The sequence below is a fragment of the Aspergillus tubingensis genome, assembly GCF_013340325.1.
Source record: "Aspergillus tubingensis WU-2223L DNA, scaffold_6, whole genome shotgun sequence".
Taxonomy (NCBI): Eukaryota; Fungi; Ascomycota; class Eurotiomycetes; order Eurotiales; family Aspergillaceae; genus Aspergillus; species Aspergillus tubingensis.
Window position 1 is genome coordinate 1,296,838 of NW_023336280.1, and position 27,783 is coordinate 1,324,620.

General features: G+C 48.2%; 9 protein-coding genes and 2 non-coding genes across 11 annotated transcripts; 2 read left to right on the plus strand and 9 right to left on the minus strand.

Annotated features, from left to right (window-relative positions):
• Positions 1-889: 889 nt before the first annotated feature.
• On the plus strand, positions 890-1,615 carry AtWU_04194 (humulene synthase; the record flags this gene model as incomplete). The annotated part of the gene is made up of 1 exon (XM_035499305.1): positions 890-1,615. The coding sequence occupies one exon, from the start codon at positions 890-892 to the stop codon at positions 1,613-1,615; it is 726 nt and encodes a 241-aa protein (XP_035355198.1).
• A 197-nt stretch (positions 1,616-1,812) lies between these two features.
• AtWU_04195 (cytochrome P450) lies at positions 1,813-3,469 on the minus strand (the record flags this gene model as incomplete). The annotated part of the gene is made up of 4 exons (XM_035499306.1): positions 1,813-2,059; positions 2,132-2,718; positions 2,811-3,329; positions 3,386-3,469. The coding sequence occupies 4 exons, from the start codon at positions 3,467-3,469 to the stop codon at positions 1,813-1,815; spliced, it is 1,437 nt and encodes a 478-aa protein (XP_035355199.1).
• Positions 3,470-5,311: 1,842 nt separating this feature from the next.
• AtWU_04196 (MFS transporter) lies at positions 5,312-6,961 on the minus strand (the record flags this gene model as incomplete). Its single annotated transcript, XM_035499307.1, has 3 exons — positions 5,312-5,537; positions 5,619-6,737; positions 6,804-6,961. 3 exons carry the CDS (start codon positions 6,959-6,961, stop codon positions 5,312-5,314), a joined length of 1,503 nt encoding a protein of 500 aa, XP_035355200.1.
• Positions 6,962-8,484: 1,523 nt separating this feature from the next.
• AtWU_04197 (SDR family oxidoreductase) lies at positions 8,485-9,836 on the plus strand (the record flags this gene model as incomplete). The annotated part of the gene is made up of 4 exons (XM_035499308.1): positions 8,485-8,603; positions 8,667-8,949; positions 9,014-9,197; positions 9,271-9,836. 4 exons carry the CDS (start codon positions 8,485-8,487, stop codon positions 9,834-9,836), a joined length of 1,152 nt encoding a protein of 383 aa, XP_035355201.1.
• Positions 9,837-12,533: 2,697 nt separating this feature from the next.
• AtWU_04198 (polygalacturonase) lies at positions 12,534-12,910 on the minus strand (the record flags this gene model as incomplete). Its single annotated transcript, XM_035499309.1, has 2 exons — positions 12,534-12,684; positions 12,852-12,910. The coding sequence occupies 2 exons, from the start codon at positions 12,908-12,910 to the stop codon at positions 12,534-12,536; spliced, it is 210 nt and encodes a 69-aa protein (XP_035355202.1).
• Positions 12,911-14,563: 1,653 nt separating this feature from the next.
• Positions 14,564-15,785, minus strand: AtWU_04199 (glycoside hydrolase family 28 protein; the record flags this gene model as incomplete). Its single annotated transcript, XM_035499310.1, has 3 exons — positions 14,564-15,022; positions 15,085-15,504; positions 15,558-15,785. The coding sequence occupies 3 exons, from the start codon at positions 15,783-15,785 to the stop codon at positions 14,564-14,566; spliced, it is 1,107 nt and encodes a 368-aa protein (XP_035355203.1).
• A 2,780-nt stretch (positions 15,786-18,565) lies between these two features.
• On the minus strand, positions 18,566-20,104 carry AtWU_04200 (sulfatase family protein; the record flags this gene model as incomplete). The annotated part of the gene is made up of 1 exon (XM_035499311.1): positions 18,566-20,104. The coding sequence occupies one exon, from the start codon at positions 20,102-20,104 to the stop codon at positions 18,566-18,568; it is 1,539 nt and encodes a 512-aa protein (XP_035355204.1).
• A 958-nt stretch (positions 20,105-21,062) lies between these two features.
• On the minus strand, positions 21,063-21,143 carry AtWU_t104. Its single transcript has one exon. It is a non-coding gene; the product is annotated as a tRNA-Ser (tRNA).
• A 322-nt stretch (positions 21,144-21,465) lies between these two features.
• AtWU_04201 (FAD binding domain protein) lies at positions 21,466-23,605 on the minus strand (the record flags this gene model as incomplete). Its single annotated transcript, XM_035499312.1, has 6 exons — positions 21,466-21,636; positions 21,720-21,947; positions 22,016-22,690; positions 22,746-22,941; positions 23,002-23,444; positions 23,528-23,605. 6 exons carry the CDS (start codon positions 23,603-23,605, stop codon positions 21,466-21,468), a joined length of 1,791 nt encoding a protein of 596 aa, XP_035355205.1.
• A 1,108-nt stretch (positions 23,606-24,713) lies between these two features.
• On the minus strand, positions 24,714-24,785 carry AtWU_t105. The gene has a single exon. It is a non-coding gene; the product is annotated as a tRNA-Cys (tRNA).
• A 298-nt stretch (positions 24,786-25,083) lies between these two features.
• AtWU_04202 (allantoate permease) lies at positions 25,084-27,234 on the minus strand (the record flags this gene model as incomplete). Its single annotated transcript, XM_035499313.1, has 10 exons — positions 25,084-25,155; positions 25,209-25,399; positions 25,465-25,768; positions 25,825-25,988; positions 26,045-26,217; positions 26,266-26,364; positions 26,411-26,484; positions 26,533-26,732; positions 26,779-26,872; positions 26,926-27,234. The coding sequence occupies 10 exons, from the start codon at positions 27,232-27,234 to the stop codon at positions 25,084-25,086; spliced, it is 1,680 nt and encodes a 559-aa protein (XP_035355206.1).
• Between the last annotated feature and the right edge of the window lie 549 nt (positions 27,235-27,783).

Here is a 27,783-nt window from a genome sequence, read left to right on the forward strand (position 1 = left end):
GTAATCGGGGGTCGTCTATGCGCATGCTAGTAAATAAGGAAAGGGTCATAACTAAGAAACGCTGCTGCTAGGGATAGAAATAACCATTGAGCAAACATTTGCTTAGATATGTCAAGGGGCTGAAGGTCCTCATTGTTCCCCAGCTTGGGAAGAATGAAGATCTCAGAGACCGCACAACCCAAAGCCTGTATGTGGCCCGAAGAAGGTTATTGGTAGTGGGAGTAGACGTCAAACCCATATTTGTGGTAGCGGGCATATCATCATCATCCAATAACACCGACTGTTGTAGTTACACTATGCATATTGCCTCTGAAGTTTACTGGCGGACAGCTGATTGTCTTGTCATCTTGTATCCCTTGCAGGATTTTCAGTACTTTTCATCAGTGGACATTATAGAAGTGTAGGACTGCGTGCTAGGGGTGAGAATGAGAAGACAAAGACAAGAGAAGAAGTAGTGATCAGATAATAGATTAGTTTGGGCAGCCGTCATACTTTCTTTCTGCATTTCCCAAGCATTTCTCATATTGGTGGCTGATCCGGCATTCTCGAACAAAATCGGTCAAAAATGGATAGCATGTGGCATATGGTAAAAACATACTTCGCAGAGTCCAACAGTCTCCTACAATTCTGCAGCCATCTCTGTGAATTGAAGTCATTTCCAGACAAGAACAGCAATACAGAATATGGCGTGGATCTAGACGAAGATTGCATGCGCATATTCTCCGCCTTTGGCGATATTTCTCGCCCCCCATGTACATGCAACGAGACCCAATCGCTGTATGATCACATCGATGCATACATCAAGAATTATCGCAGACACCACATTAAAGACTACACCATCCACACCGGCAAAGGCGACACTTGCATCGAAGAAGAGTGTCGATAAGTCATGCGTGAGGTGCTCCAATGGTGGGCCAACTGGCACGGATCTATGGAAGGTCATCGCTGGAAGCACTTGTACATCGCATTTTCCACCATCTCCGATGAAATAGCGATTCCTCCACAAGATATAGCAGATGGTTCTTTCCGCTTTCTGGGAAACTCTTTAGCGGAAGTTCTCGAAGGGCTGCGCTTAGAAGGTGTTCAGCCGGACGATATTAAACTACTGGAGATGTACCTGTGGCGACAGTTCATCATTCAATATCTCGAAAAAGTCGACCCGACAATCCGCGAGACCTTGATAGGAAAGACTACACTCATGACTACATGGAGGGTGTTGACGGCAGGGAATCATGGTGTGGCTGTATGTCTTCTCGCCAGCAAGGGTATCCGACCACAAGGGCAGACAGATCACGCACTTGAAATGGCTAGCATATGCGATGCAATTTCTATGGATTTGGGCAAGGAAGCTCTGGGTGTATTGCAAGATGAACCGACCGAAGCTGTGGCGGGCAAGGATCGCGAGATGCTCAAGCGCGAGCTACGCTGGGTTTATTTGCGGGCTTTGGGGTCCCTTGATCAGGACCCTAGAGGCGCGTTGCTAAGACGTTTTGCAACGTCGGGATTGCATTATGTACTTCTGAATGATCGCTATCGGGAACGTGTTGCGTATGTCCGGTTTCCAATGTCGCCGTATCTGCGGCGCCGAATTGCTGCTTATTATAAGAATGGGTGATATAATTAAAGGAACTGGCTTGCCATAGCTTCTACGTCTTGGTGAATACTCTAGGCTACCTCTAAAAGCATACTAGAACTGGATCCAGAAGCTACTAATCATCCGAGGGGTGGCGGTAAATTGTAGAGCTAGTTAAAAATGGAGCTAAGCAATCATAAGTATGTTCGCGAGCTGCAGCATAGCTCAAGCATTGCCAGCTACAACATAACTTCACATTTTCTGCCCTTCGGAGCAATGAGGGAGTATTGCGCAATCTCCATCGACTCCGGAGTCGTGGATGGGGCCAATTTGATGCCCGCACATTCACGAAAGAGCAGAGCAGTAGCAAAGCGAAGCTCCATCTGGGCCATGTGAAGCCCGATACAAGTGCGACTGCCACCACCGAAGGGCGCAAAAATCGCCTCGGGGTGCTGTTGCTTTTCCAACCACCGTTCCGGGATAAATCTGTGTTTTATAAAAAGAATTGGGTGTTAAAAGGCTCTGAGGTATCCCGTGAAAGTCGGGATGCCGACTTACTGATCAGGTTCAGCCCAGACATTTCCGTCACGATGTAGAGAGAACGACTGCGTGGTAACGATGGTTCCTCCTGGAATTTGATGTCCACACACACTGAACCCAGTAGCTGGAACAATGCGAGGTAACCCAAAGGGAGCTGCGCCGTACAATCGAAGGGCCTCGTTAATCACAGCATTGAGGTAAGGCTGTGCTTCCAGCTCCGAGTCTGTAAATCCCTCCGAAAGGGTTGCCACTTCCTCTTCCAGTCGTGACTGAATCTCAGGGTTCGCCATCACTGCCCAGGTGAGGAAGGTCATCGTCACTGCCGTTGTTCCAGAGCCAGCAACAATCAATATGACGGATTCTAGCAACACTTCCCGATCGGCCATTGTTTCATCGCTGCTCTTCTCGCCCTTCAAACCCGCAAAAATATTTGCTTTGATGAGTTTTCTTTCTGAGGCTCTTTGAACTACCTCCGCTGTTCTCTTTTCGATATATTGATCCGCTCGAGTAAGAGGATCGAAGTAGCCCAGGGTAAAGGTCCTTAGCGCACAGTAGAGGCCGTAGACCTCTAAGCGGAGCGCCCGAGCCTTGTTGACAAACTCTAGCTCTTCGATTTACTTGCTTTTCTGAATCAGAGAAAATCCGAAGTTGGTCAGCAAGGGCTCAAAATATTGGGCCTGATAGGGAGGAGACTAACCTGACCGGATTCAGTCATGCCGAAGGACTCACTGAAAACCAACGCGCCCGTCACATCAGTGGCCATGAATGTCCACCACTTCATCGCATCGGAGGTTCCAACTGCAGCTTCCTTCTTGATTCCTTGTACGGCTGCTGCCGCAAGCCGACGTACAGTAGGTTCCCAATGCTCGCGGAGAGAGCTCTTGCTAAACGGACGGGAGAGCAGTCTTCGTTTACGGGCATGAACATGGGGGTCAGTAGCTGTGAAGCAATTGACTGCTTCGCGGAACCTGATATACCATGGAGCTTTCAGGAAGGGATTGCTGATCTTGTGAATCTCCCGATATCCATCAAAGTCACATACATCTACCTCATCTGGTGCGATACGGACTACAGGTCCATATTTTCGATGTAGTTCATCTACCCATTGGGATCGGTAGCCTTTCAGTGCCTGAAAACGAAGCACAATTCCTGTCCAGGAAGTGTACCACGGCCCAGGCAGATGACGAAGGGGGCTCAAGAACGCTTGCTTCAATATCTGTCTAGGTTTAGTAGGAGGTCAAGGAACAGGCAATTCTGGGAGGAGAAACGTACAAGTAATGAAAGAACGAGGAGTGGCAAATACACCGCTGGCATATGAACCGGATGGTCAAGCAAGGGGACACTTAGCACCAACATCTTGAAGTTGTTGCAACAAAATTCCGTTCGGTAGCGTGGATGCGAATGGTACTCCATATCACGGTGGGTTTTACTCCCCATTTAAAGGTCTGTGATGGAAGTGTTGGCTCGCCTTGCATAGACTGTCCATAGACTGCGTCGGCTTCAGATGATAGTTAGAATGCTGATCGCCGATTCTAACCGGATTCCATCTCTGCCATCCGTGCTATCCGACTAGACACCCTAGGTGCATCATATGAAGATGTACTATAAACAAAGTTTCCCGAAGATTGGGAAAGGTAGGCAGTCTAATCGGAAGTGATTTGAGTTAGCTCATTAGAAGCAAGTCAGGTCACACGTATTGTGTTTGTAAGTTATGGAAGGCAAATGATAACTCACAGTTCAGCACCGCATTCCAGGATCAGCTCGTAGATACTATCTACTAGGGTAAAATGAGTGCCAAAGCGAGTAACAACTGGGTAAAAGGAATGTACAAGCGCAGGTTCGACGTTGAGAATTACATCACGGGATACCATTCGAAGTGCGGTGTTTACAAGTGGTTAACCGGGGTCTGTATGGCTGTAGTAACCCTGTTTCCAAGCAAGTATGACGAGAAGGATATACTCGTAGCTGATTATTGGTGCACTTCTTTGGGCTATCTCACTTTGGACCCAGGTCCAGATCAACACACGGGTCGATGATCATGGTCTCCCGCTGGCGCCCGGTTTTGATATGGTTCCACTTTGGGTTGTGTCCCCTCCCTCCCTCCCTCCCTCCCTCTCTCTTTGTGTCTGTGTGTCTGTTTGTACTTTACTCACAATTAGAGCGGACATGCATCTATCTGGTGGGGTCATCTTACCAGTAAGGAATTATTATGAGTGGAGGAACACCGGGTCAGTTGCTACACCTGAAGATGTGCTCTCCTTTCTTCAGGCTTTAGCTTACCTTCTCAGGCATATGGTAAGAGTCCATATATTCTGTGGCAAGACCATCATTGTACCCACCCACATTCCTCAACCAGGACGGAGTGGATACTCACGCCTCGACACGGATATCACAGAACTGCAGATCTCGGGATCTCCGCAATCACTATCCGCTGGTCCCTCTGTCCAACTAATCGCTGGATTACCACTTAGTCTCTCTGTTTTCTAAGGGACCCGCAGGTGGCAATCGCTTATTCGGTCCAGCCCGGCGCTATGCCAGCCAGAAGGAGGGCATTTACCAAAAAAACCATGCGGTGTGTTCCCTTTGCATACTCTCCTTGACCTCCTATGATTAGTGAGACTTAGACCGGCATAATAGATTCCGGGTGAAGGTTTGAAAGACCGGCACAGTCACATCGGCGCAGATTCACCAACTTGCCGAGTTCCCGGCTTATCCACTTTACCTTACGCATTAAGGTTGTGTATGCTGCTTAGAATCTGGCGTCAACGTTAGGACGTGGGGTGTTTTGAACATGCAATCTACCTCTGATCTTCAAAGTTGTCCTTCTGTAACAGCCGGTGCCTTTTCATTAGCAGGGAAAATGTCCTTGTTGCTGTTGCTAGGGTGGAAATCGACGGCTCGCATGCATGCTTAGCCTTTAATCTGCTTATCAGAATGCGAGTATATTCATTGAGTATTGTAGTATTTTCTTTTTCATAACAATCTAAAGCTGTGTTATGACTACTATGAATACATTAACATGGGTTATAGTAAAGAGAGAATAGCCAGCTGTTGCACAATGCACTTGGCACTAAACCATGAATGACTCATGCCTCCGGATCCCAACACAGATTAGGGCTCGTTTTTCTACTTCTAAGGCGGTATTTAACCAAAGCCCTGGCTGTACTCAGAGCACGGCCTCAGATGCATGTACTAAGCTTACGACTCCTTGTCCAGTACTGGGGCAAACTGGCTTCTTAACCGCAGACGCTTTCCATAAAGCAGGAATGCCAGAGAAATCGGTACCAGGGCCACAGCTAAACAGCCCAACAGTGTGCCCGCCCACTGAATGCCCATATTGGCAAACATCTGCGACGAAAAGAGCGGGAACCCTGCTGCCACGAGCGAGCGGCAGAAGGTGTTTGCTGCTAACGCAGATGCAGCGCTGTAGAATGTCAGAGAGTCTCCGATAAAGAAAAATGAAAAAGTTGTCGAAAGCATGTGGAGATCAAGGAATGGCACTCACTAGGCGAGATATGTATCAATAAGGTAGTTGAACAATTGAATGAAAATCATGAGCAAACCGGCACCTGTGAAGAGACCGCTCAGGGTCGGGACGATCCAATGGATGGTGTCCGTGAACCCAGTCCAGCCGAGCCAGAAGAGCCCTGCGGAAAATAGAACGCCGCCCACAATTGCTGGCGGTAGTCGCCACTCTGGAATAGGGATATTGTTGTTGGCCTTTAGCTTGGCGTTGTAGGTCTTATTCACGTAGACCATGTAAACCGTTGCAGCGAGCAGGCCCACGACATTGGACAGCATCGGAAGCCCGCTGACACCGGGAGACATGGCATAGACACCTTGAAAGATGCTACTGTAAGCAGATAAAAAGCAGTAGAGTAAGCCGTAAACAAAGCTGAGGTAAATCGTGACAGCTATAATAAGCGGCTCTTTGAAAAGCATTTGCAGTGGCCGCCCTAGGTTGTTGACAACCAAATCATGTGGAGTAAGTTCGACCTGCTCCTGTTTCGCATGGATACCCCAATTGCCGGTAATTTGGCGCATTTTGATTGCTTTTGAAGTCAGAATTTGTGGCGCATAGGTTTCCTTGAGAAATAGCAGATTAAGAATACATGTTGTGTATCCCATAAATGAGGGTATATAAGCAGTCCATCTCCAGCCAAGATATGACTTGTTTATAAACCCTCCAACACAGGATGCAACTAGCGGGCCCAGGAAGACAGTATTAGAAAAGAGGGCAATAGCGATCCCACGTGTCGAATTGTCATACATATCAGCGAAGATAGCGGCAACATTGATGAGCGGACTGCTACCGAATACACCACAAAAGAAGCGACAAATTATCAGGGTCTGGAGGTCTTTGGACACAGCAACAGCCGTATTGAAAATACCGAAGCCCAGCATAGCCACGACGATAGGGAGCCGGCGACCATGGCGCTCAGACAGAGGAGCCCAGACTAGAGGGCCAAACGCATAGCCAGCAATGTAGACTGAGCTTGCCAAAGCCGCCACTTCGACACTGACATGGAATTCCTTGGCCACTGCGCTCATGGATGGACTAAAAACGGCGGAGTCGAAGGTCGAGCTGATGCAGGTGAATGCAAGCATGACGCTGATATACAGCCTGAATTTTCAGGGAAGACAGCCTGTCAGTTGCGGCGCGGAGAAGTTGGAAATGAGATCTTCCTACCTAGTGCGCATCGGCCAGTTCTGAGGAAAAGCCGGGTCATCTGGCCCGTCAAAATCGACGACATAGTCCTCGCGGTCCGGCAGTAGCGGTGGATGTGGTCTACCTCGACCAAAAGAGAGCATATGATTAGCTGCATCATTGGGCAGTCCGCGTTCCATGTCGTTCTGGGTACTGCTGCATATGTCGAATAATTTGATCGGGAGTGAATCTGGCATGGAACTAAAAGGAAGGTAGGACAATGGTCAAGATCTTGCCGTCGAATATGTCCGGGGCTACTTTTGGTGTCAACTTTTTGAACGCTGTCGGCCTCTGCTCCCTCATGGGCGCGTCTCCTGTCCCTGTATACTTAAATGCGGTAGTCCGTGGGCGTTTATAGTGGATAAAGCCAACAATGTATCATCACAAATCATAAGCCTATGCCGATATATCCGGTATGCTAGTCACGCTAGTGAACAATCACCGGAGAACCCACCTAGGACGTCGGAGCCCAGGAGCTCACCGCGATAGAGAAAGAGGCGGCAGACGTCTCGGCGTAACCAAAACCGTGGCAACAAGATAATTAAAGGATTCAGACGAGGCGCTGCACACCGAAGTGGTGGTGGGTCTTAGCTTACGCAGTTACCTAAGGCCTCAAGGGCAGTCGTCACACCAGAGATTGAGCAGCGAACCATCATTAGCAAAATTTCAGAGTTAGACTTGATCCTATCCAGTGTCTCAGCAGAACCCGGCCATGATACCTTGGATCTAGCCCCATCTTACCTGCGATCATACTCTTTTTTCTTACTTACTGAAAGAATGACCCAGCCCTTGGGGCGTTGATAACTTAGCTCGTATCACTTCTTACGCTTGAGGGGCACTCAAAGGTACAACAGGCCTGATGATCGGCACACCACATTACCCAAAGAACTTTCTGTCCAAGCCAGATGCCACTGTCTTTCAGTTGAAAAGTCATGGAAGGTGATTCTCCCCAGTGTCATTCCCTGGGCTCAAGATCATTCAACATGTCTGCGCTGAATAGTAATGCACTATTTGGGGTTATCTGCAGTATCCGGTAGCTTGTAGGAAGTCAAATGTATCCGCCTGTGAGATGGGAAAGATGGTTGGGGTCAAATATATCTTTAGAGATGTATACATGCATTGTTAAGTAGAGAACGTCTGAAATAATATCCATGAGAGTAGCTATCATTTCAAGGTACCATAACTTGGAATTATCTTGATGACTATTTTTGCATCCTGTTATTTGTAGTCTTCTTCTTTCATCTTGCCAGATGCTGTATGAATATACATTTCCAGTCATGTGACTTGAGGGTTTCTTGGGGGCAGAATGTGGGAAAAGAAGTCGAGTTGAAGGGTCGAAAAATGTGGGAGGCGTCGACAGGTTAAGGGAATTGAAATGCTACCTGGTCGGCGGTCGGATGTTCCTGATCCGGTTCCACAACATGAACATGAGCGGATCCATGGCGCTTGGCAGCTGCATGTTGCGGTTTAGCAACAGACTGCCAAGGCTTTACGGGACCTGTACTGGACTCCATCTTATACTATGAAAAATGTTGCAGCAATCCCTGTATGACAATTCGTTGGCAAGCTCCAGGGTGGTGAGGGGAGCGAGAGGGTTATAAAGGTCCAAGTACACCCTCCGAAAGTTCTGATGTCCCTCATATCCAACGGATTCTCCATTACCATGAGCAACATCTATGGCATCCGGCCCTTGGCCAGCAAAGTCGCCTTTGTTGCCGGTGTTAACGGCATCAGTGGCAGTGCCATTGTCGACTATCTAATCAAGCAGCCCGCCAATGAGTGGTATGTCATTTAATCCCCCCTCCCATGTTCTCTGCAGGCCACGCCTACTCACCACTACCTAAGGGCGGAGATAATCATCACGTCGAGAAGTCCTCTCAAGACCGTTTACACCGACCCAAGGGTGCGATTCGTCGCCATCGACTTCCTTGCGCCGGCCGAAGCCATCGTCGAGAAGATCAAGGAGCTGTGCAAGGACGTTACCCATGCTTTTTTCACCTCGTACATCCACAACAATGACTTTTCGGTACTGTACAAAAAGAATGGTCCCCTTTTCCGTACCTTCATCGAAGTGGTGGACCTTGCCTGTCCTAAGCTGCAGCGTGTGGTGTTACAAACCGGAGCCAAGGTAAGCAAGATATGTCAAATCTCTTCGGTCTCAGTACATATGATATCTTCTGACTGTTGGCCAGCATTACGGGTTCCAATACAGGGACATTACAACCCCCTTATTGGAAGACATGCCTCGCTATGAAGGCCCAGAGAACATCTTCTACTACGAGCAGGAAGATGACCTTTTTGCTGTTCAAAAGCGCCGCAACGCCTGGAGCTACAACATCATTCGCCCCGGGGCCATCATCGGCTACAGCTGTCAATGTACGCATTAACCCCCTTCTATCGCCTTTCGCTTCCATTGCTAACATTCTAATCTCTTTTTTCAATACGGCAGACCTCGGAATCAACGAAACTCTCCCACTAGCCCAATACTTCCTGATCTGTCGAGAGCTCGGTGACGCACCACGCTGGCCCGGTAATCTGCAAAGCTACCACCGCGTCGAGAAACAATCGTCCGCCCCTGGAATTGCCAACCTTACTATCTGGGCAGCTACCCAGCCCCACTGCAAGAATGAGGCCATTAACCATGATGATGGGGATGTGATCGTCTGGAAGTTCCTCTGGCATTTGCTAGCCAGATACTTCAAGGTTCCAATGGACAAGTTTGAGGCCCCTACTGAGGCAACACAACCATTTGATCTGGCCGAGTGGGCTCAAGACAAGAAGCCGGTATGGGAGCGCATTGTCGCCAAGTACGGTGGCGATCCGGAGGCGTTCCAGCTGGACGCCTTCCAGCTCATGAACTGGTATATCACACCCGCGCCCAACATGAAACCCTTTATCACTACGGTCGTGAAAGCACGTCAGTTTGGTTGGAACCACAGCGATGATACCTACCAGTCGTGGCTTAACACCATGCGTGCATATGAGAATGCCGGTGTGCTGCCAATTCTCCCGTAGTCTTTTGGTCAGTTTACCAAAGCAAGCAGAGCGGAGATGACAGCAGATAGGATGACGGAACTTGAATCCACATTCTAGATGGAGACTGGTTTCCCAAGAATAAAATCGAATTTTACTTTGAGAAGGTATTCAAGACACGCGTTTCTTGCCATATCTACCATTCGTATATTTGCCCACTCCATCCTTTGGTCTTTCCCCTGACTATGTAGTCTCGGCATTCAGTACAATATTAGATTCACGTCTTTGAGCGGTAGACACTCTAGTATACTATTTGTTCCATTCCCCGCCTAAGACGATCGAGTAGATGTGGTTAGAAAGTTTATTTCCGGTTGGTGATGAGACTAATTCGCGTACAAACATTGTACTAGGATACAAATGGTACAATTTCAGCTAATATAAAACAACTTGAATTAGAAATCAACGTAAAGATGTGGGAATATATGTCTCTTTATTGTCTACAGCCAATATTCTATGTAGTCCCCCGCACCTTATTTATGACAAAGTACTGGAAGTTCCCAACGGTGAACTTGACAAAAACAGTTCGTTTCTGACCCACGCGGAGCGCCCGCTTAACGGCCTATTTCTGTATAGCCCCGGAGGTGGCCGGGGAGAAGAGGTGCAAATTGTGGCAAAGTCCCTGGAGATTAAGCCCGGCTGAGCTTATAAGGTAGCTCATGACTAAGACCATGCAATTATTTGGCTGCCGGGTGACTACCTTTGCACAGAGGTGGGTTGATGTCCGCTAAGTTGACTGAATAACCCTTGAGTAGGATCATGCAACTCTCTCACTCCGTTACAAACCATATGGCCATGTTACTGCACTCCTTGGAGCTCAACACAACGTGAAGATTGGCATGGTCTAGCCCCTCTTCTATCAGTGTCGCACTCATATATACTCCCTCACCTGGGATATGTGTCCTCTCTCTTGGCCTCTCCCTTCTTAGTAGGACTTTTTCACGAAGAACCAGTAGCATGGCCCGCAATTTTTGTGAACACCAAGCGTTTGAGGCCACCTGTGCCTGGTTTGAAGTCAGTGATAGGCTATGGGACTTCTCCAGTCATTTATAAGGTGAGCAGGAGCGTGATCATTGCAGTGGCTTATCTGGCGTTGACCACGGATAAGTACTGATGTATAAGATGTTTCATGACTCTGGGCTTTCTATCTCGCCTCTGACAGCTATCCTGTCGAGCCCCCATAATATAACTTATGTATCTTCTGAGTAGCGGGAAGCCTGTATCAGTCTATATCATCTTTGTACTTGCGATTCTGCTCCCTGATGTGAAGCTAGGAGTCCCGAAATAATCTAGAACCTTCAATTCGTTACTCACACCACCAAGCTTTGCTGCCCACTGTTCGAGTAAGTGAGGGGGCACTCTTCGAGGCCCTGAGAACACGACATATGCGGTCGACGTCGTCGAAGAGCACCGGGTTGTGGGATTTCCACTGCGTGTATTCCCGCCTGTCTTTATTATTGGTCCAGAATCGCCGGCGGATTGATGATTATGGGGTTGGCAACAGGTGTGCGGGTGTCAGTTATGTTTAGTATAATAATAGCAGTCCATGCATTGGTATAAGTCTGGTAGATAAAAACAGGACATTCAAACTGCGCTCTAGCTCCGACCAGCACTGATCTGTATACAAATTAATCTGCCAGCTTATCTTTATAATTAAGTAACTGCTCACGGTTAACACGAGCTGCATCACCGCCTAAAACATAGAAGCCTTTGTAGACTGGGTAATAGTATTAGCCACTATCTTTAATCCACACAGTTAGTCCCTTAGGAATACAATTAGAACGAATCTCGTTACGGACTGTAAAGTCGCGTTTCCACCATTAGCCGCGGATATGCAATAAATTACTTATATCATATATGATTGCATATACCCAGGCATCATACAATTAGATATTTTATATCGGAGTGGTCACCTACTCACCAAGAGAAGCATTCATCAACCAGACTGCCTGATATATAGCCCAGTAATTTCTAACAGCAAAAACAGGTGATCCTCCTTGCATAGGCATGTCAGGTCCAGGGAACATGCCATTATACCAAATAGTTAGAAGAATATAGTAAGGCATGTTCCCTTGGTATATATTCAGCGCCCTATCCATCGCGGATCGATCGGCAGCGGTGACTGTGCGTGCTGCGGCCATGTTCCACACTTCAGACAAGTATTGTAGGAAAACAAAGGCGAACATTTCGGGATGCCGCTTGGTGACATCTGATTCTGAATTCTGGCGTTAGCACCAAATTCCTTCTTCTTCGGGGCCTTGAACCTCGAGAGCGTGGAATTCAATTTCCCATCCGTGGATAACGTTCAAAACCGCCAGAAGTAATTCATTTCCCATTAATGAAGCTCGACCTTGGCTTCCAAATACCTCTGGGTTTTGATCCGACACATAAACTTGCGCCGGTGCAACTTGGCAGGATGTACAGTGTGTGCATAGTTGAGCATATCCATCTTCAACCGAGAACTATGAGCAATTTACTGAGAAGGTCCAGTAAACGTAGAGTCTGCCCGTTTCTGTGCGATACAGCCTTTATTCTGTCCTGTCGAGCTAGTCAGATGGTGATGTTTTACCCGTTGTATATGAAGCAATGAAGTTTCTATCCAACTCCAACTGCATAAATAGGATATCTTTATTGTTAGAACCCCAATATTTGGATATACTCCTCTGCAGCGCAAGGGATAGGCTAGAGGTCGGGTTCCGCAGCATGTGCCTCGTCAAAGACTGTAATCTCAAACGATTCCTCGGCCTCTTCCTCCTCTTCCTCGTCTTCCTCCTCTTCCTCCTCTTCCTCCTCCTTGGCCTCCTCCTCGGCCAGCGGCACCAGTGCCGTGGTCCTTAAGTAGTTGTAGTTGTGGTAGCAGTTGTGGTTGTAGTTGTGGTTGTAGTTGTGGTTGTAGTATTAGTAGGCGTAGTAGGCGGCGGCGGCGACAAATAGACGGGACTGGAGTATGTCGGCATTTTGGGGTACAGTGGGTCATACTCGCTTTTTGTCTTTGCGCACCATGCCTTGACTGCCCGGGGTTCATGCCAGCTTTCCCATGTCCGGTATGATGTGATCATTAGTGTCCGGGCGCTTTCAATGCCTCGCCTGAAGGTGCGATTGTGTTGTGGTGGGCTTCTCTTGCATGAAGCCGGCTACTTGGTGGGTTTCCATAAAGAGGCTTAGCAGTTTGATCATGTAGTCGATAAGAATAACGCTCCGAGTACTCGCCAGGCCTAGACAGGACACTTTCACCGCGGATGATGTCACAGATATTGACCAAGCACATAGCATGGGTTGCGTTTTAATCCGGTGATAGGCTAGCATTGCCTCTGACGGGCCCGATGATGCACCACGGAATAGCAGCTGCGCTTAAAATCTCGTCCACCAGCAGGTGGTATCTCGATAAAGGTCTTTATTGCGCTGATTATCGGTAAGCAGCAGCCCTATAAGTTGGCATTGGACCCTCCGCTGATCTCCCGTATCACTGTCCACTATGAAGGATGCGGAGAATGGGGGTTGTTCTGCGGAAATATCCGAGTTACTCTGTGCCAGTGCATGTTCAAGAAGAATGTGGATTGAGACATTGTTGAAGTGATTGCAGTGGAAATACTTCGTTGGTGTAGCAAGATTCTCAAGCCTCTTCGCCTTTATAGGTCGCTTGGCCGCATCACTGGGTCAACGGGAGCCTCCTTCCTCTTGGCAAGATGGAGGGCCATGTTGATACAGACAATCCTCCAGTAGTTTTCAGACGGGTCATATTTGGTAGACTTCCGCTTCAGCTCGATCTTCTGCTTTGGGGTCAGCACATCATCCATCCAAAAGTTGCCGGAGCTAGTCTGTCTTTCGGGCTTTCATATAGTCATCCATATGATTTCTCTTAACATTGTAGATCGAACTCACATGGGGCTTCTTGATATATTCCGACTGAAGTATTGGGATGAGCATATAATTATCGTGCGTTAGTCTCTGGGTATCAAGTCGAAAGATTTTTTGCTCGGCTCTGACCACGGCCTGTACCTCGGATAATTGCTTCTGCAGACAGTTCACATTTGTGTAATCTTCATCCGTATAATGACTTGCTTCCACTGTATTCTCTTCGTGGTCCGTGGCCGTAAGTGGACTCTCTTTGTCCGTCCAACGTTTCGATACGATATTGTTTTTCAGGGCAACAGCACTAGGATATTACCCGTTGTGGACTACGAACGTCAAGTTAAAATTTTGAATCTCTAGACCGCGGAGGACGACATTCATATAGAAATGCTGTCGGCCTTTGGCAGTATATCATGGATTTCTACCTTGAGGTTTCCTTGCTGCACACTGCTCAAACGTGCTATCATAGCTTATCATGAGGTGACCAAGATATAGCGGATTGTACTTTCGAAATCTGACATTGACAGAGAAGGACCTTGTTCTAAGGGGAAGCGTAGTTCTTAATTTGGAAGATATAAGAAAGAGAGAGTTTAGAGCGCGATGAATGACGGCTTATATAGCTGGGATTGCTCGCTCAAATTCACCTCGCGAAATACTTCATCGCCAGGTATTAACTAATGCCAAGGCCATTACCTCTACCAAACTATTCGTGTCTTCAAGAATTCATGTATCGAGCAAAGCTCCATTATTCACTAACACTATGGCAGTAATCCCACCTAACTAGTACATGTCAAGTGGATCAATATATACAACCAGACATCCTAGGGACGCCGTCTTGCCTCACCTCCAAAGCGAGTAATTTAGCAAGAAGCACCGGAAGGAACGTTCTCGCAGTCATCGCTGGCCTTTCCACCAGAGAGGTCAACACCGGACCAGGTCCAGTCGGAGCAAGAGCCGTCACCGCAGAGGATGTAGACCTGGGTGGCGTCGTCCTCAAGAGTACCGGTGATACCGTCAACGGTGACATCGGTGATGGGGATACCAGTGGAGGGGGTGCCGGTGGGGGAGCCGTTCTCGTAGTCCTGCTCGATGACGATACCGTACTTGGTGATGCCGGAGAGCTGGATGTTGGAGTAGGTGATCTCGCTGACATCACCGGTCTCCTTGTAGATGGTCTTGATGCGGACACCGTTGGCAGAGTCGCTGACGGTGGAGTCGGAGATGGTCACGTTCTTGACGGTGTTGTCATCACGGCCACCGACGGATCCGATGGAGAGACCGTGGCCACCGGAGCAGGTACCGCCAGTGAAAGAGATGCTCTGCAGATTTATTGTTAGTGAAATGCATTCATTGGATGGTTGTGGTGGTGAGGATATCGTACCTCGCCAGAGTTGATGGCAATGCAGTCGTCCTGGTTCTTGACGGTAGCACCGCTGATGTAGACACCAGTGGACTCGCTGATGTCGAAACCGTCGGTGTTGTGGCCACCGTTGTCATCACCGTCGGAGTTGTCGATGGTGAAGTCGTTCAGGTGGACATTGGTAGCCTGGACACTGATGGCCTGGACGGGGGTGTTCTTGACGTTGATGCCCTTGAAGGTGGAGTCCTCAACATCGTGGATGTACATGAACTTGGGCTTGGTCTTGCCACCGTTGGTGCCCTTGCTGTCCCACCAGCGGGAACCGTCACCGTCGATGACAGCGCCGTCAGCCATGGTGACAGTCAGGTCCTTACCACCGAAGCGGATCAGGGGACCCTTCCATTCCTTGTAGCCGAAAGAAGTGGTACCTTCGAAGGTGATCTAGGTGATGTTAGCGTATTGGCGAAGATGAGAGACGGCTGAGAAATACATACGGTGGAGCCATCAGCAGCGTCGGACAGGTCGAGGGTCTCGCCAGCGGGGACCTCGATGCCGCTCAGGACAACATCGGAGCAGCTGGAGATGCTCTCGCTGGCCTCAGAGGCAGAGGTGAAAGTGCAGGTGGAGGCCTTCTTAGCGAACTCAGAGACGCGAGAGGGAGCGGGAGCGGCAGAGACGAGGGAGCCGACAGCGGCCAGGCCAAGAAGCTGGTAGGAGTGCATGGTGATTGTTTGAATAGGTTCTGGTCAACAGAACAGGTTTCGATCAAAAGAATGGACGGGGTCTGGTCAACAGAAAGAAAGGAGAAGGAGTGGAAGAGTGAGGTGTTGTTGGATAGAGCATCTCAACGACGGAAGTCCTGGAGAGTTTTATACGTGAAATACTGAATCATGCTAAGCTTCTGTTCCTGAACAAGGCAGTGAGATACCCCCATTATTGGTGGAAAGACCAAGGAGACCCTCCGATCCACCCGGGTATCAATCTCTAACGGCGATGGGCGCTTCAGCCAGGGATACCGCCGGCACTGCATGCATCGCAGCATTGGTAAGCACCAAGGTTCGTGTCATCCGGCGTATCCCAAACGCTAACGGGCTTACAGTCCGGCCAACTTCGCCCCAAGAAGGCATTGATTGACGCTTGGGCTGAAGGTCGAAGCATCGGCGGCTCTCGGCACTGCTCGGCATCTCCACTGCTGATGCCGTGTCTTGCTCTCTTCCTCCATCTGCCCCATCCAGCTTATCCACGCTGTTTCACTCTGTCGCAACATTCTTGGTGGATGCACCGGCAGAGCATGTATCATCTCGGCAATTCTCAATGCCAATGCATATTCCTCGCCATCCGATGGTCCTTGGAATTTGGTGATGATATCGATATAGACTGCTTTGGGACCCACCAACACTACGGATCGGTCGGAAAAGACCGCACTGACGAGACTAGAAACTGCCACTGCCGATCCCACTATCGAGACGCTGGCAGAGACCCTTTAGGGCATTTACAGGGTCCGCGAATCAATATGGCTGATCCTTTCGGCGACATTCCTTTCAGGGGTTCGACCCTGGTTCCTCGGCTGATCATCGGATAAATTTAAGGAATATTGTGCACACGAACGCAGACATTCTTCCGATACGCGATCATGCCAGCTTCTCCGATAGCCGACCATCTCATGTCTTACAAGCCCATGGGGTAATGCAATGCAGTGGGATGATATTGTGGGCTGTGGCGTCGCAGGAATCTTTCTATTCTCACCTTCAATTTCTTCATCTTCCGGGCCCGCAGTGGGTCGGCACCAACCCTAACCTGGATCCATGGAAGTGTGAAACCTCAACCCCGTTGTACTTCCAAGGGATCACACTGGTTGGAACAAAGTGATGCTGTCCATGGCATGGAAACCAATATCTGCGTCCTAATATCAGTTAATTTGTCACATATTCTCACCCGTGTCGAGGTCAGCTCTGGACTGGACTTCTTCCTGCCAAGAAATCCGCGATATTAAGTGTAGTCGAACTCCGGGCGGTCTCAACCGCCAGTAAATTGATACGATCCGTCTTGCTGGAGCTAATCACTGCACTCTGTCGAGCATCATTATACATCTGTGGCTAATACATCTTACATCACTGGTTCGTGTCCTATCATCCAAGCGAAGGGGCTGTGTCGATCAACCCGTAGGGCCTGCAAGAGCGAACTGCTTTAGACACGGAGTCCATCGACAAAGGTTTTTCCACGAAGCAGAATGCATCCTTTACAGATTCTTGAGTTGCAGGGGAACACCGGAGTGGAGCAGGTCTAAGATAGCTAAGAGATTCAAGGCTGGTGGTATTCGCGGGATTCTAAGACTATTATCAGAGTCAAGCACAATTATCCACCCGTAAATGAGCTTAACTTATCTGTCTTTCTTGGCAGAACGGGATTCGCAAGCCATCTGCTTCCGGGGGGTTCTAGGGGGTGTGTAACATGCCCCGTCCACTATCGTCGGCTATAGAGGCACTACTCAGTCTCGGACTTGGTCTTGTCCGATGCAGCGCCATCTGGGGGGGCAATATACAGGTTTTTTCGTATATTCGTATTTCGAAACGTGAAATCGGGAATAATCTAGGGTACAGTCGAAGTAAAGATTAATTCATATACAATCTCGAAAAATTATTTCTTCTTTGGTGATTTCCGTATATTACCAGCGAAGCGAGAAGCTCTTGGACGTCTGCATGCGAGACAACGTCCTTGAGTGAAGAGTCAACACCATCACAGAAAAATAGGCGGTGAAACGTGCAGGTTGTTAGCTACACAGTACCAAGAGTTAGCTGGCGCGTACTCGTTCCTGCCTAGCCTGTAAAAGTCTTGGCTATGGTGGGACTGGCCTAGGGAGCTGTGGGTGGTATGATCCTGGGGCCCCTTATACGGAGAAGCAGGAAATGCACTTTAGCTTAACGGTATCTTCTCCCAATGTGTTGAATAGTGGCATTTGAGCGACATAGTCTACTCCCAACAACCAGGGTGTGACATGAACGTGCAAAGCCGCGCTGAATTCGCATTATTGCCAGCATTGTTGGTCGCAAATGTATGATAACAGATTTAGCTTACAGTGTACGTTTAAAATAAGGTGGCAACCACGAACATTTCCGACGGTATCAACGACGCAGTAGGTTGGAATAACTCGTTAATCAGCACAACAATAATGTGTAAAGGGGAGACTGAAGCAGCAGCATTCGACTTCTCAATAACTCATCTCAGTCCGTTTTTCATTCCAACGCCACGGCTTCGAATCCTCGAGGGCGTTGTGATAGAATGAAGTCATTGTTATGATGCACCTCTTCAACATGGAATCATGTTGTTATTATCCTTTTACTATACTGTTAGACTTATAGAATTATACATGGCTTAATCCTGAAGTCACTCTATGCTCTCTATTTCGCACTTCCTACTCACTCCATACACAATTTTTAGGCGCCTCTTCTACTCTACCTGAATATTGTCTAACCCACTTAACTATACGTACTATACACATCCCTTAATGCACCGGGGTGTCCCCAATCTCCAGCATCGTCTCATCCAACAGCCTCGTCAACTCAACCACCACATCCGCATACTTAGCGTCGTGATACACATTAAACAACTCAAGAGGATCCTTCTCGCAATCAAACAACTCCCACTCCTTCGGCTGCCCACCCTCCTGCGTTCCCGGCAAGTCAAAATCCTCCGCATACCAATAAATCAGCTTATAGCGCTGATTGCGGACCCCATAATGAGCATACGCATTATGAATAGGATCCCGATGCATCCAATACCGATGGTACGCAACCTGCTTCCAATCCGCCGGCGTCTTCCCCTTAAGCAGCGGAGCAAACGACACTCCCTGCATGTACGAGGGAATCCGCAGCCCAGCAAGATCCAACCAAGTCGCCGCGAAGTCCACATTAGAGATAATATCATCGCAGACCGATCCCGGCTTGATAAGCTTGGGGTACCTAATCAGAAACGGCATCTGGAAGGACTCCTCATACATGAACCGCTTATCGAACCAGCCATGCTCACCCAGGAAGAACCCCTGATCGGAGGTATAAATAACCACCGTATTCTCCGCCAACCCCTCCTCATCCAGATAATTCAATAACCTCCCCACATTCTCATCAATCGAATGAATCGTCCGCAAATACCGCTTCAAATACCGCTGATACTTGAACCGGCGCAGCTCCTCATTACTCTTGAACGTAAACACCTCCGCCGTATCCTTATCAATCAATCGAAACCCGTCGATATCCGCATCAGACACATTCGGAATCTTCCTATCGGTGGACCGACTCCCAAACAGCTCCCCTACCTCAGCGCCTCCCTCAGGCTGCACCAGCCCCAAATCGAAGTACGTGATGTCACTCTCAATCCGCATCTTAGCTACCTCCGCAGCCTTTGCCCGGTTCTTGTAATCATCATCAAAGGTATCCGGCATCACCACATCCTCTTGATACAGTCCCCGATGAGCAGGATGACACTCCCATGACCGGTGTGGTGCCTTATGATGACACATGAGGAAGAACGGCTTCTTCTCCCCATCCCCATTGCTTCTATTCTTCAACCACCCCAAACACTTATCCGTAATTACATCCGTCGCATACCCCGGCTCAACCACCTTCTTCCCGCCCATCTCAATGAATTCTGGATCAAAATACCTCCCCTGTCCTGGCACCACGCTCCAGTAGTCAAAGCCCGTAGGTTCATGGTCCTCCCCCTCGCCTAGATGCCATTTACCGATCATGGCGGTCTGGTAGCCGCCGGTGCGTAGGTGCTTGGCGACATTAGGCAGGTGTTTGTTGATCTTGCTGTCCAGGGTCATGACCCCGTTCACGTGGTTGTGGGTGCCTGTAAGGATGGTGGCGCGGCTGGGAGTGCAGATGGAGTTGGTCACGTAGCAGTGGTTGAATTTCATGCCGTCGTGGTAGAGTCGGTCGATGTTGGGGGTGTGGTTGATGTTGGTGTTGTAGGCGCTGATGGCTTTGGAGGCGTGGTCGTCGGCCATAATGAAGACGATGTTGGGGCGGGATGAGGGTGGCATGGTGGGTGGTGGAGAGAGGGTTGTGGGCGTTTGGGGATGAAGAATTCTGATTGTCATTTTTGGTTCTGGGTTGAGTGTATTTCTTTGTTCATGAAGAGGATGGGGGTTGTGGTATTATAAGTGTCTAGAAGGTGGTTGGAATTGTCGATCCGGGTAAGGTTTATTTGGATGGGACGATGAGGGGCATTTGGCATAACTACTTTGTACTAGTAGCGGGGGTTATACACGGGTATCTTAATGTTGTTGGTTTCAGTTATTGGTCAATTGAGTGTATAGTGAGGGGGAATCAAGGACGACGCGTGGTGTTCCTGCGCTAAAGGGTTGCGAGAGAGAGCTCGTTGCTGACGCCATCGGAGCGGTTGATTGGATGTCTGGCCTCTCTTTTTAAAATGGCGACGGCGGAGGCTGAGTTGATTTTGGCAAACTCTTGTAGAATATTTAACTTGTGCCATTATTTCTGGTTGGTAATTGACTAATTCCATGTCTGCTGCTTTGCGATGCTTCATGCTTTCAAAGGGTACTGAATAGTACGCTTGTTTTGTCGGTTGAGATGAGCTACTGCGGCTGCGGGATCACCAACACAACTAATCGGTTCAAATTTCACTCAATAGGTATAGGCGTGATAGCGATTAGCATGGTGGAGTGCATTGTTAAGGCCTGGTAGTAGAGATATAACCTTAATCAAAATAAAAGCACTTGCATTATATAATTGTACCACATCATCTTCATGGTTGTTGGCGCAAAGGATACATGTTCATTGAGTGACTGGGTACTAGTATCTGTGGTTTATGCTACCAATTGGAATCACTCAACTGACCAATATCACGGTAAAATAATGGATTCAGAAACAAATACACCCACACAAAACATCCGAAAGGATGACTGATTTGCAATATACAGATATTCATTGTGATTTATGGATAAGGCGGGAAGCAAAAAAAGAAAAACAAAAAAGAAACGTCAGCGACAGGACTCGAACCTGTGCGGGCGAACCCAATAGATTTCTAGTCTATCGCCTTAACCACTCGGCCACACTGACTAATCGTTGAATATATGGCAATTATAATAGTTTATCACTCTCCCAATAGTATTCACTTCGGTTGGAGTTCAACATCTTAAGATAGCCAATGATTTGACGACTTTTTTTAGACTTCACACTATGAATGGATAATGCTTGGAAGAAAGCATTGGCTCTTCTAAGATTGAATAGTAAGGGATACAAGTTGTTTTTGGTCAAAATGTCAAAGAGTGACTCCGACTTTTCAATGTTAAATTCTTATCAGTTAAAGTCTCTTTATATATAAATACCACAACCAATCCTACACTTCTACTTAGTACACTGCCATCATTCTATATACACCCTAAAAAGCCCGGCACAACCTCCCATCCACCTGCTCCTTCCACGCCTCACTCCCAACACAATGACGGCACCAAAGCAAGCCCTCAGGGTCATATGTGCTCTTAATCGCATGGAGTCGAGGATAATGGGATCCGAAGAACGAGGTCTGCCACTCTGGCTCAAATACGTTGGCCTACAATAACGAGAATCATGTTAGCCTTAATCACCCAACAGAATCTTTTACATTATCTGTAAATCCATAAACACTGCGCTTACCTCGTTAAAGTAGCATCCGGTATCAGGGGCCAGCTGCCGGAGGGCATACCCCCTGCCGTACGTCATATTGTAGATGGTCTGTTCGGCCAAGGCTGACGGGAGGGATTCATTCCAGCTCTGTTGGACGATTAGGTGTACGACTGAATCTCTCCAAGCCGTGTTTAGAGCGTTGTCGACTGGTGTGGCACTGCCGGTCATGGTGCCGGAGATCGAAGGAGCGGATACGCCCTGCGTTGAGTGTTTAGCGTTGAGAGATCTTTATGGGTACTGGAAAGGGGAGAATGAGGGCTACTCACGTCGACAGAATTGTTGCGAGACATGATGACTTCAAATGTATCGGCCAAGAGTTCAACATCTTCCTTGACAGCTCGGCGTGGGATGAACCGTGATGCCCGCACACCCTGCGTCTTGCCGACAGTTTCAACTACAGGCATCATCTGCACGACATCATAAAGCGGCAGCGTCATCATTGGCGCAACCAGGCTGGTCGCAATAGTCTCTTGGGTCTTCAAGAAGTTCTGAAAAGGGCGGAGGAGCCTCTCAGCAGTGCCGTTCCTCGCATTGTACAATAGCAGGGCACCGTTCATGTTTAGCTGCGGGGAGCTGCTCATAGTGTAGTATCCATGGACACCATTGTTCTGAAGCTCAGCAAGATAGCTGTGGGCTTTCGCAACGAGTCGATACCATTCATGCTCACCGGTAGCGTTCTTGGAAGTAAGAGAAAGGTTTATCATGGTTACCAGAGGCATGGGATACGCCTTGACGGTGACCGAGACAATCACACCGTAGGTGCCACCACCTCCTCCGCGAATAGCCCAGAAGAGGTCCTCGTGTTGAAAAGCATTTGCGGTGACAAGATCGCCTGCTGGGGTGACTATCTCCGCTTCGATGATGTTGTCTGCGCCCATGCCGTATGTGCCTGTGGCTAGGCCATGGCCACCACCGGTCGCCCAGCCCACGACTCCGACGTCCTAGATTTTCTGTCAGGGGTCCTGCCTCAGTTTTGCGAGAGATTCTCTTGCCTACCATATTTGTTCCGCCGACAGCCGTAGCATTGTATTGAGCAAGTGCAGCAAATAGTTCACCGTCTTGCACACCAGCCCCGAGAGTAGCAGCCATCATCGTCAGATTCGCAGTTTGTGCGGACGACCCGACCTCACTGCTTTGGTGAGGCTGGAAGTGCTCGTGAAACTCGATCTTCTTCAAGTGATGAGTCCAGATGCTTTACCGCCTGTTAGCAAAGACTGTAGCATGTATTAGAAATTGGATTAGATCAACTTACGACAAACTCCCATGATTAATACTGCGTTCAGACCCATGGCCCGTATTCTTGATATTCAATCGCAGATTCCACTCCTTCGCAAAATGCAACCCAGCCTGGATATGACTGGCATCGGTGGCATTGATCACATAGACTGGGTAGTTGCCAATACTGCAGCCTTGCTGCTCCGCATGCACATTTCCCGTGATGCTAGTTCCATCAGGATAGATCGGATTGCAGCTGTTGTTGGACCAGACCGGGCTATCGACGCTAACTGGGTCTGAGGAATGGAATTTTGATGTAGTCCAGTTCCCCAGGACGGCTGTGCAAGCTGCTGGGTCATAGTTGGGCTCTCTAGGATAGCAGACGGATGCTGCTGGCACCGTTCGGATAAGTCTTCCGGATACAGTTTGGTTTAGAGAGGTCCATTCATCTGCAGATGGCCAGCATGGGTCGGAGGGGGACTGCAGAGGTAATGGAATTCAAAGTGTTAGTTAGTCTATCATGCAAATTAGGTTTTGGAAGTAACGTTTGTCTGAAAACTCACACATTTGCAGTCCAGGGCGCTGGTGATGCCGCTGACTGCTAGAATAAGCGTTGCGAAAAGGCTGGTACCACAATACATGATGTGATATATACCCTGTCCTTGGGCTGATGACAGTACTTTCTAAGGAATATTATAGAGGTCGCATGAGGGTTTATATAGTAGTCCTCCAGCCCTATGACCAGGCTGCGGTGCATAACTACATACCCTTCGGTCGTTCAGTTAGCCCGATTGGGTAATAAATATACGAAAACGAGCAATCGGAGACAAGTGGGGCAGCACAAATTCCGGGGTCCAAGGGTCCAGTACTCTCACTCTTCTGCATTAAGATATTGGAACGAGTTCGAATGAAGATCGAGGATGAAAATGCCTCCAAGTGGAGGTTGAAGGCTCCAGGCTGCAGCCCTAAATCCAGTCTCAGTCCCCTGAATCCACATGTAAGGGTTCTGAGTGATATCTTTAGACCACTTACTGTTTATAGCCAAGAACTCCATTTTCCCTTCAGGCTTCACTTTTACTTGTCCTTTCTTGGGGTAAAGCACTACTTACTGTTAGGCAGTAATGTTTTAGTGACGTGGGGGAGTTACGATGAGCACATGATACAGCAATAAATTTATTGGGACAACGTTTACAGGTACAACTCTCTATTATAAATTGGACGATTATGGACCGAAGGTGCTGGGATTTTGTGCTTGGTCATACCTCCGAAAGGAGAGGTTTATTGCAGCGTTCCCACGGCCGAACTCGAACAGAGAGGTTGGCGTCTTTGAACGTACCTAGCTAGCTACAGGGGCGGGAAGCCGTGTCTGGTACTCCTCTACGTCCCATATGTGGATTGTCATGTCTCTGAGAATGGAAATATTCTTGCACAGTTTCCCCCAACGATGAGGTCGAAACTTTGACAGGGTGCTAGAAAAATAGAGAGTCTGAGCTGAGCTCAGGTGAAGCTGAGAAGAGCTTAGTATTTCAGCGGGCTATTTTCTCTTGCTAGAGATATTTGAGCCGTGAATCCTTATTATTTGGTTAGTTAAGTGTAAAATTTGTCATAGTAGTGTTTATTTATCAACAAAAAGAGAGATAAAGACATTAAATGAAATTTAAAGATCAAATAATAAATAAAAACATTAACTAGTACATATCTGCCATTTATTTCCGCCGATGGATAGATGGAGACAAACAAAGCAAAAAAAGGACCGAACGCGGTTCGAACGCGTGACCTCGGGATCTGCAATCCTACGCTCTACCACTGAGCTACCGATCCAGGTTGTGGAACACGTCAAAATTACGTACTATAGCCTACAATAGCAGAATTTTATCTAAAGTCCACAACATAGGGTTGTACATCACAGCATCATAGAAGGATACACTGGGAATATGATGGTAGTATAGAGTTTGGCTTGGGATGTTTGATATTTTTCTCTACGACTCAGTTTTTTATATTGATTGAATAAGGACACGAAGGCACGTAAGTTCATTTGTCTACTAATCACTATTAACCCTGTTGTAAGGTTTGGCTGATGTGTTCTTCGTCACTGCAAGCGATGGCTATACAGAAAATGCTAGTGCGCAAAGCGGAAATCCAACCTCTTACTTCCTGTGTCCGTTGTATTCTGCAGATAATCCTGCCGTTCCTATGTGGCAAGTTAGCTGACTATTCTGCTAATGCCTGGAACACAATACTTACCTCTTCGGTCATTGCGTTCCACACGCGCTCCCTGTGTTTGTTTCTATAAATATAGTATATCTTCGTGCCAATAAAGAGCAATATAGCCAGAATATTAATTCCTATAAGAGCGGAATTTCCGCGATGGTATTTGGGTTTATCGTCCGCCCGGTAGATGTTGTTGCCGATGATGGCGCCGAGTTGCACGCACACTGTTGTCATAAGTTTATTAGCAAGCACACTTTGTAGTGTAGTAAGACAGAAGGGGTCAGCTCACTGTTATAGAGTGCTGCTGAGATTGTCCGTGTTCCCACGTTGTTAGAGTTCTTCGAGCACCATCCTACCAGGATAGCGTGGCAGTACGGATAGCAGAGTAGCACGGTCACGGTAGCATACGTCCCCCATGCGTTGGTCATTGTACCAGGCCAAAAGCGGAGGGCAATAACACAGGGTAATGTCCATATCGATTGGATCATTGACACCAAGGAGCGTTCTTTAAGCCAGTCGCTGAGACGGGTGAGCAATAATAGGCAGATGATGTGGCCGACGCTATAGGGGATGGTGAGAAGGTTCGTAGTGAACTATTTGAAGTTGATGTTAGCATGCTATACTGGTTTTGTAGAAGTGTCACACTTACGGTGCCAAACCCCACACCCTTGAGAATTAGGGTTATGTAGGACGTCATTGGTGTCTGCGGGATATAAACTACTAGGCCAAGGAGGTAGATCGGCCAGATGTCGTAATCTCGGAGGGAGTTCCAAAGGCGACGCGGAGTTATGGCTTGCCGGTTGTGCATGTCTCCTAAGGAATGTGAGAATGATTGTCAAATGTTCAAAGCAATGGTAAAGCAAACGTACCCTTAGAGGGGTCATCGCGCAGAACCCGGTTGACCACGATGCTGACTTCACGGTCTGTAAACCAACCCTTCGGGCGGAACCATTTCTTGGTGTCGACAGCAGAGGCAGGCATGCGAAAGAAGGAGCTTAGACCAATAAGAAGAGTGATGAGTCCTTCGATTAGGAATAGCCACCTGTAGATTCTGTTAGACCTGTAAAGGAAAGGAAAACATGATACGTACCTCCAGCCAGCCATGCCTTGTACACCACGCATGTGGAGGATGCCGAATGCGAGGAAAGAGGTAATAATAGTAGTCAAAGATAGTGCAGTCCAAAAAATACTATGGCCGTCAGTAATGGACTGAGATAGAGGAGACAGAAAATTACCTCAAGCGGGTTGGAAGCTCTCGGCTTGTGTAAAAGTAGGATAACCAAAGGACAATGTCGGGAATGAAACCACCCTATAGACTTCAGAATATAGCACCATGGATTCAGTTCATTTTGAATACCTCGAGTATTCCTAACAATGCTCTCGTTGCATAGAAAGATTTCTTCCCACTCAAAGCAGCCTGTGCAGCAGCAACGATTGACCATATGGTCATCTGCGTGGGAATCCAGCGATCGGGGCCAATCTGCTTGGACACCAGTTGTGAAGGCAGCTCGGCTAAAAGGAAGGCAACAAGGAAAATGGTGTTTCCGGTATTGTAGTCTGCACACGTCAGAGACCTTGTAATCAAAAGAAGCGTTGCGCTCACCATTCGTGGTGAGACCAAGATCATCCAGCAAATTGTCCGACACAGCTTGTACAAGGTTTCCTCGGTCAACCTGAAGTCCAAAGAACATCACGCACTATCCTCTGAAGTGAGCATATTTCCAAGCAGAACAGATTCACCTTAACATACAGCCCATAGACACACCCTCCAGTCCAACTTCCGGACGAGCGCCTTCTCCTCTTCCGCTGTCCACGTAAGTGTAGGATCAAAGACATGTCGACACTCATACTGCGCTTTCTCATAGATGAGAGCATAGCGCTCCGCAACCTCAGGGTCTGCGAAGGGATTATCAAGGGTCGCATCTGTCGCATCTTCATACGGGCGCGTATGAACCTGAGCTTTGTCCTTCGGAGAGGGAAGGTCTTGCGAAGAGTCTGAGTAGTGCCGCTGATCGAATTGATCGGCAGTTTCATGACTGCCATCCTTTCGAGATGCCATGTTGCCAGTAGTAGACAGAAATCTGCATACTCCCAATATTTTCCTCGTCGTAGGCCGCGATCGGAAGCTTTAAAGGATGCAAGCTGCGAGCTCGCAGCCACCAACCCAAGGCACGCCATTTCCAAGATATCTCGCGACGAGAGATAACGGAGCATCAATGCAAGGACCTCCTCATGGCAGGCCACTCATGTTCTGCACTCCATACCGCGTGTGATCAGATACTAACCACTCTAAGCGAGGGCCCTTCATGCATGATTAGATCGAGGGCCATTTCTTGGCTAGTCAGCCGTGTTTTTAAGTCGTGATCTAGGGCTCCAATTGCTTCATCGGGAGTGTGTCGGATGGACCTCTGAAGGTGCAAGAGCCATACAATAACGAAAGCAAGAATGATAGACTATGATAAAATTCAAGTTTGCAGAGTATTCTTCTTGTGACACAGTTTACGTTCAAATTGCAGTTGATCAATGCTTCTAAGCGAAGCGGGAGATGGTGCATTGGTGGAAATGGCGTCATCTGGAGGGGTGCAGTTGCGTGATGAGCCTGCCAGTT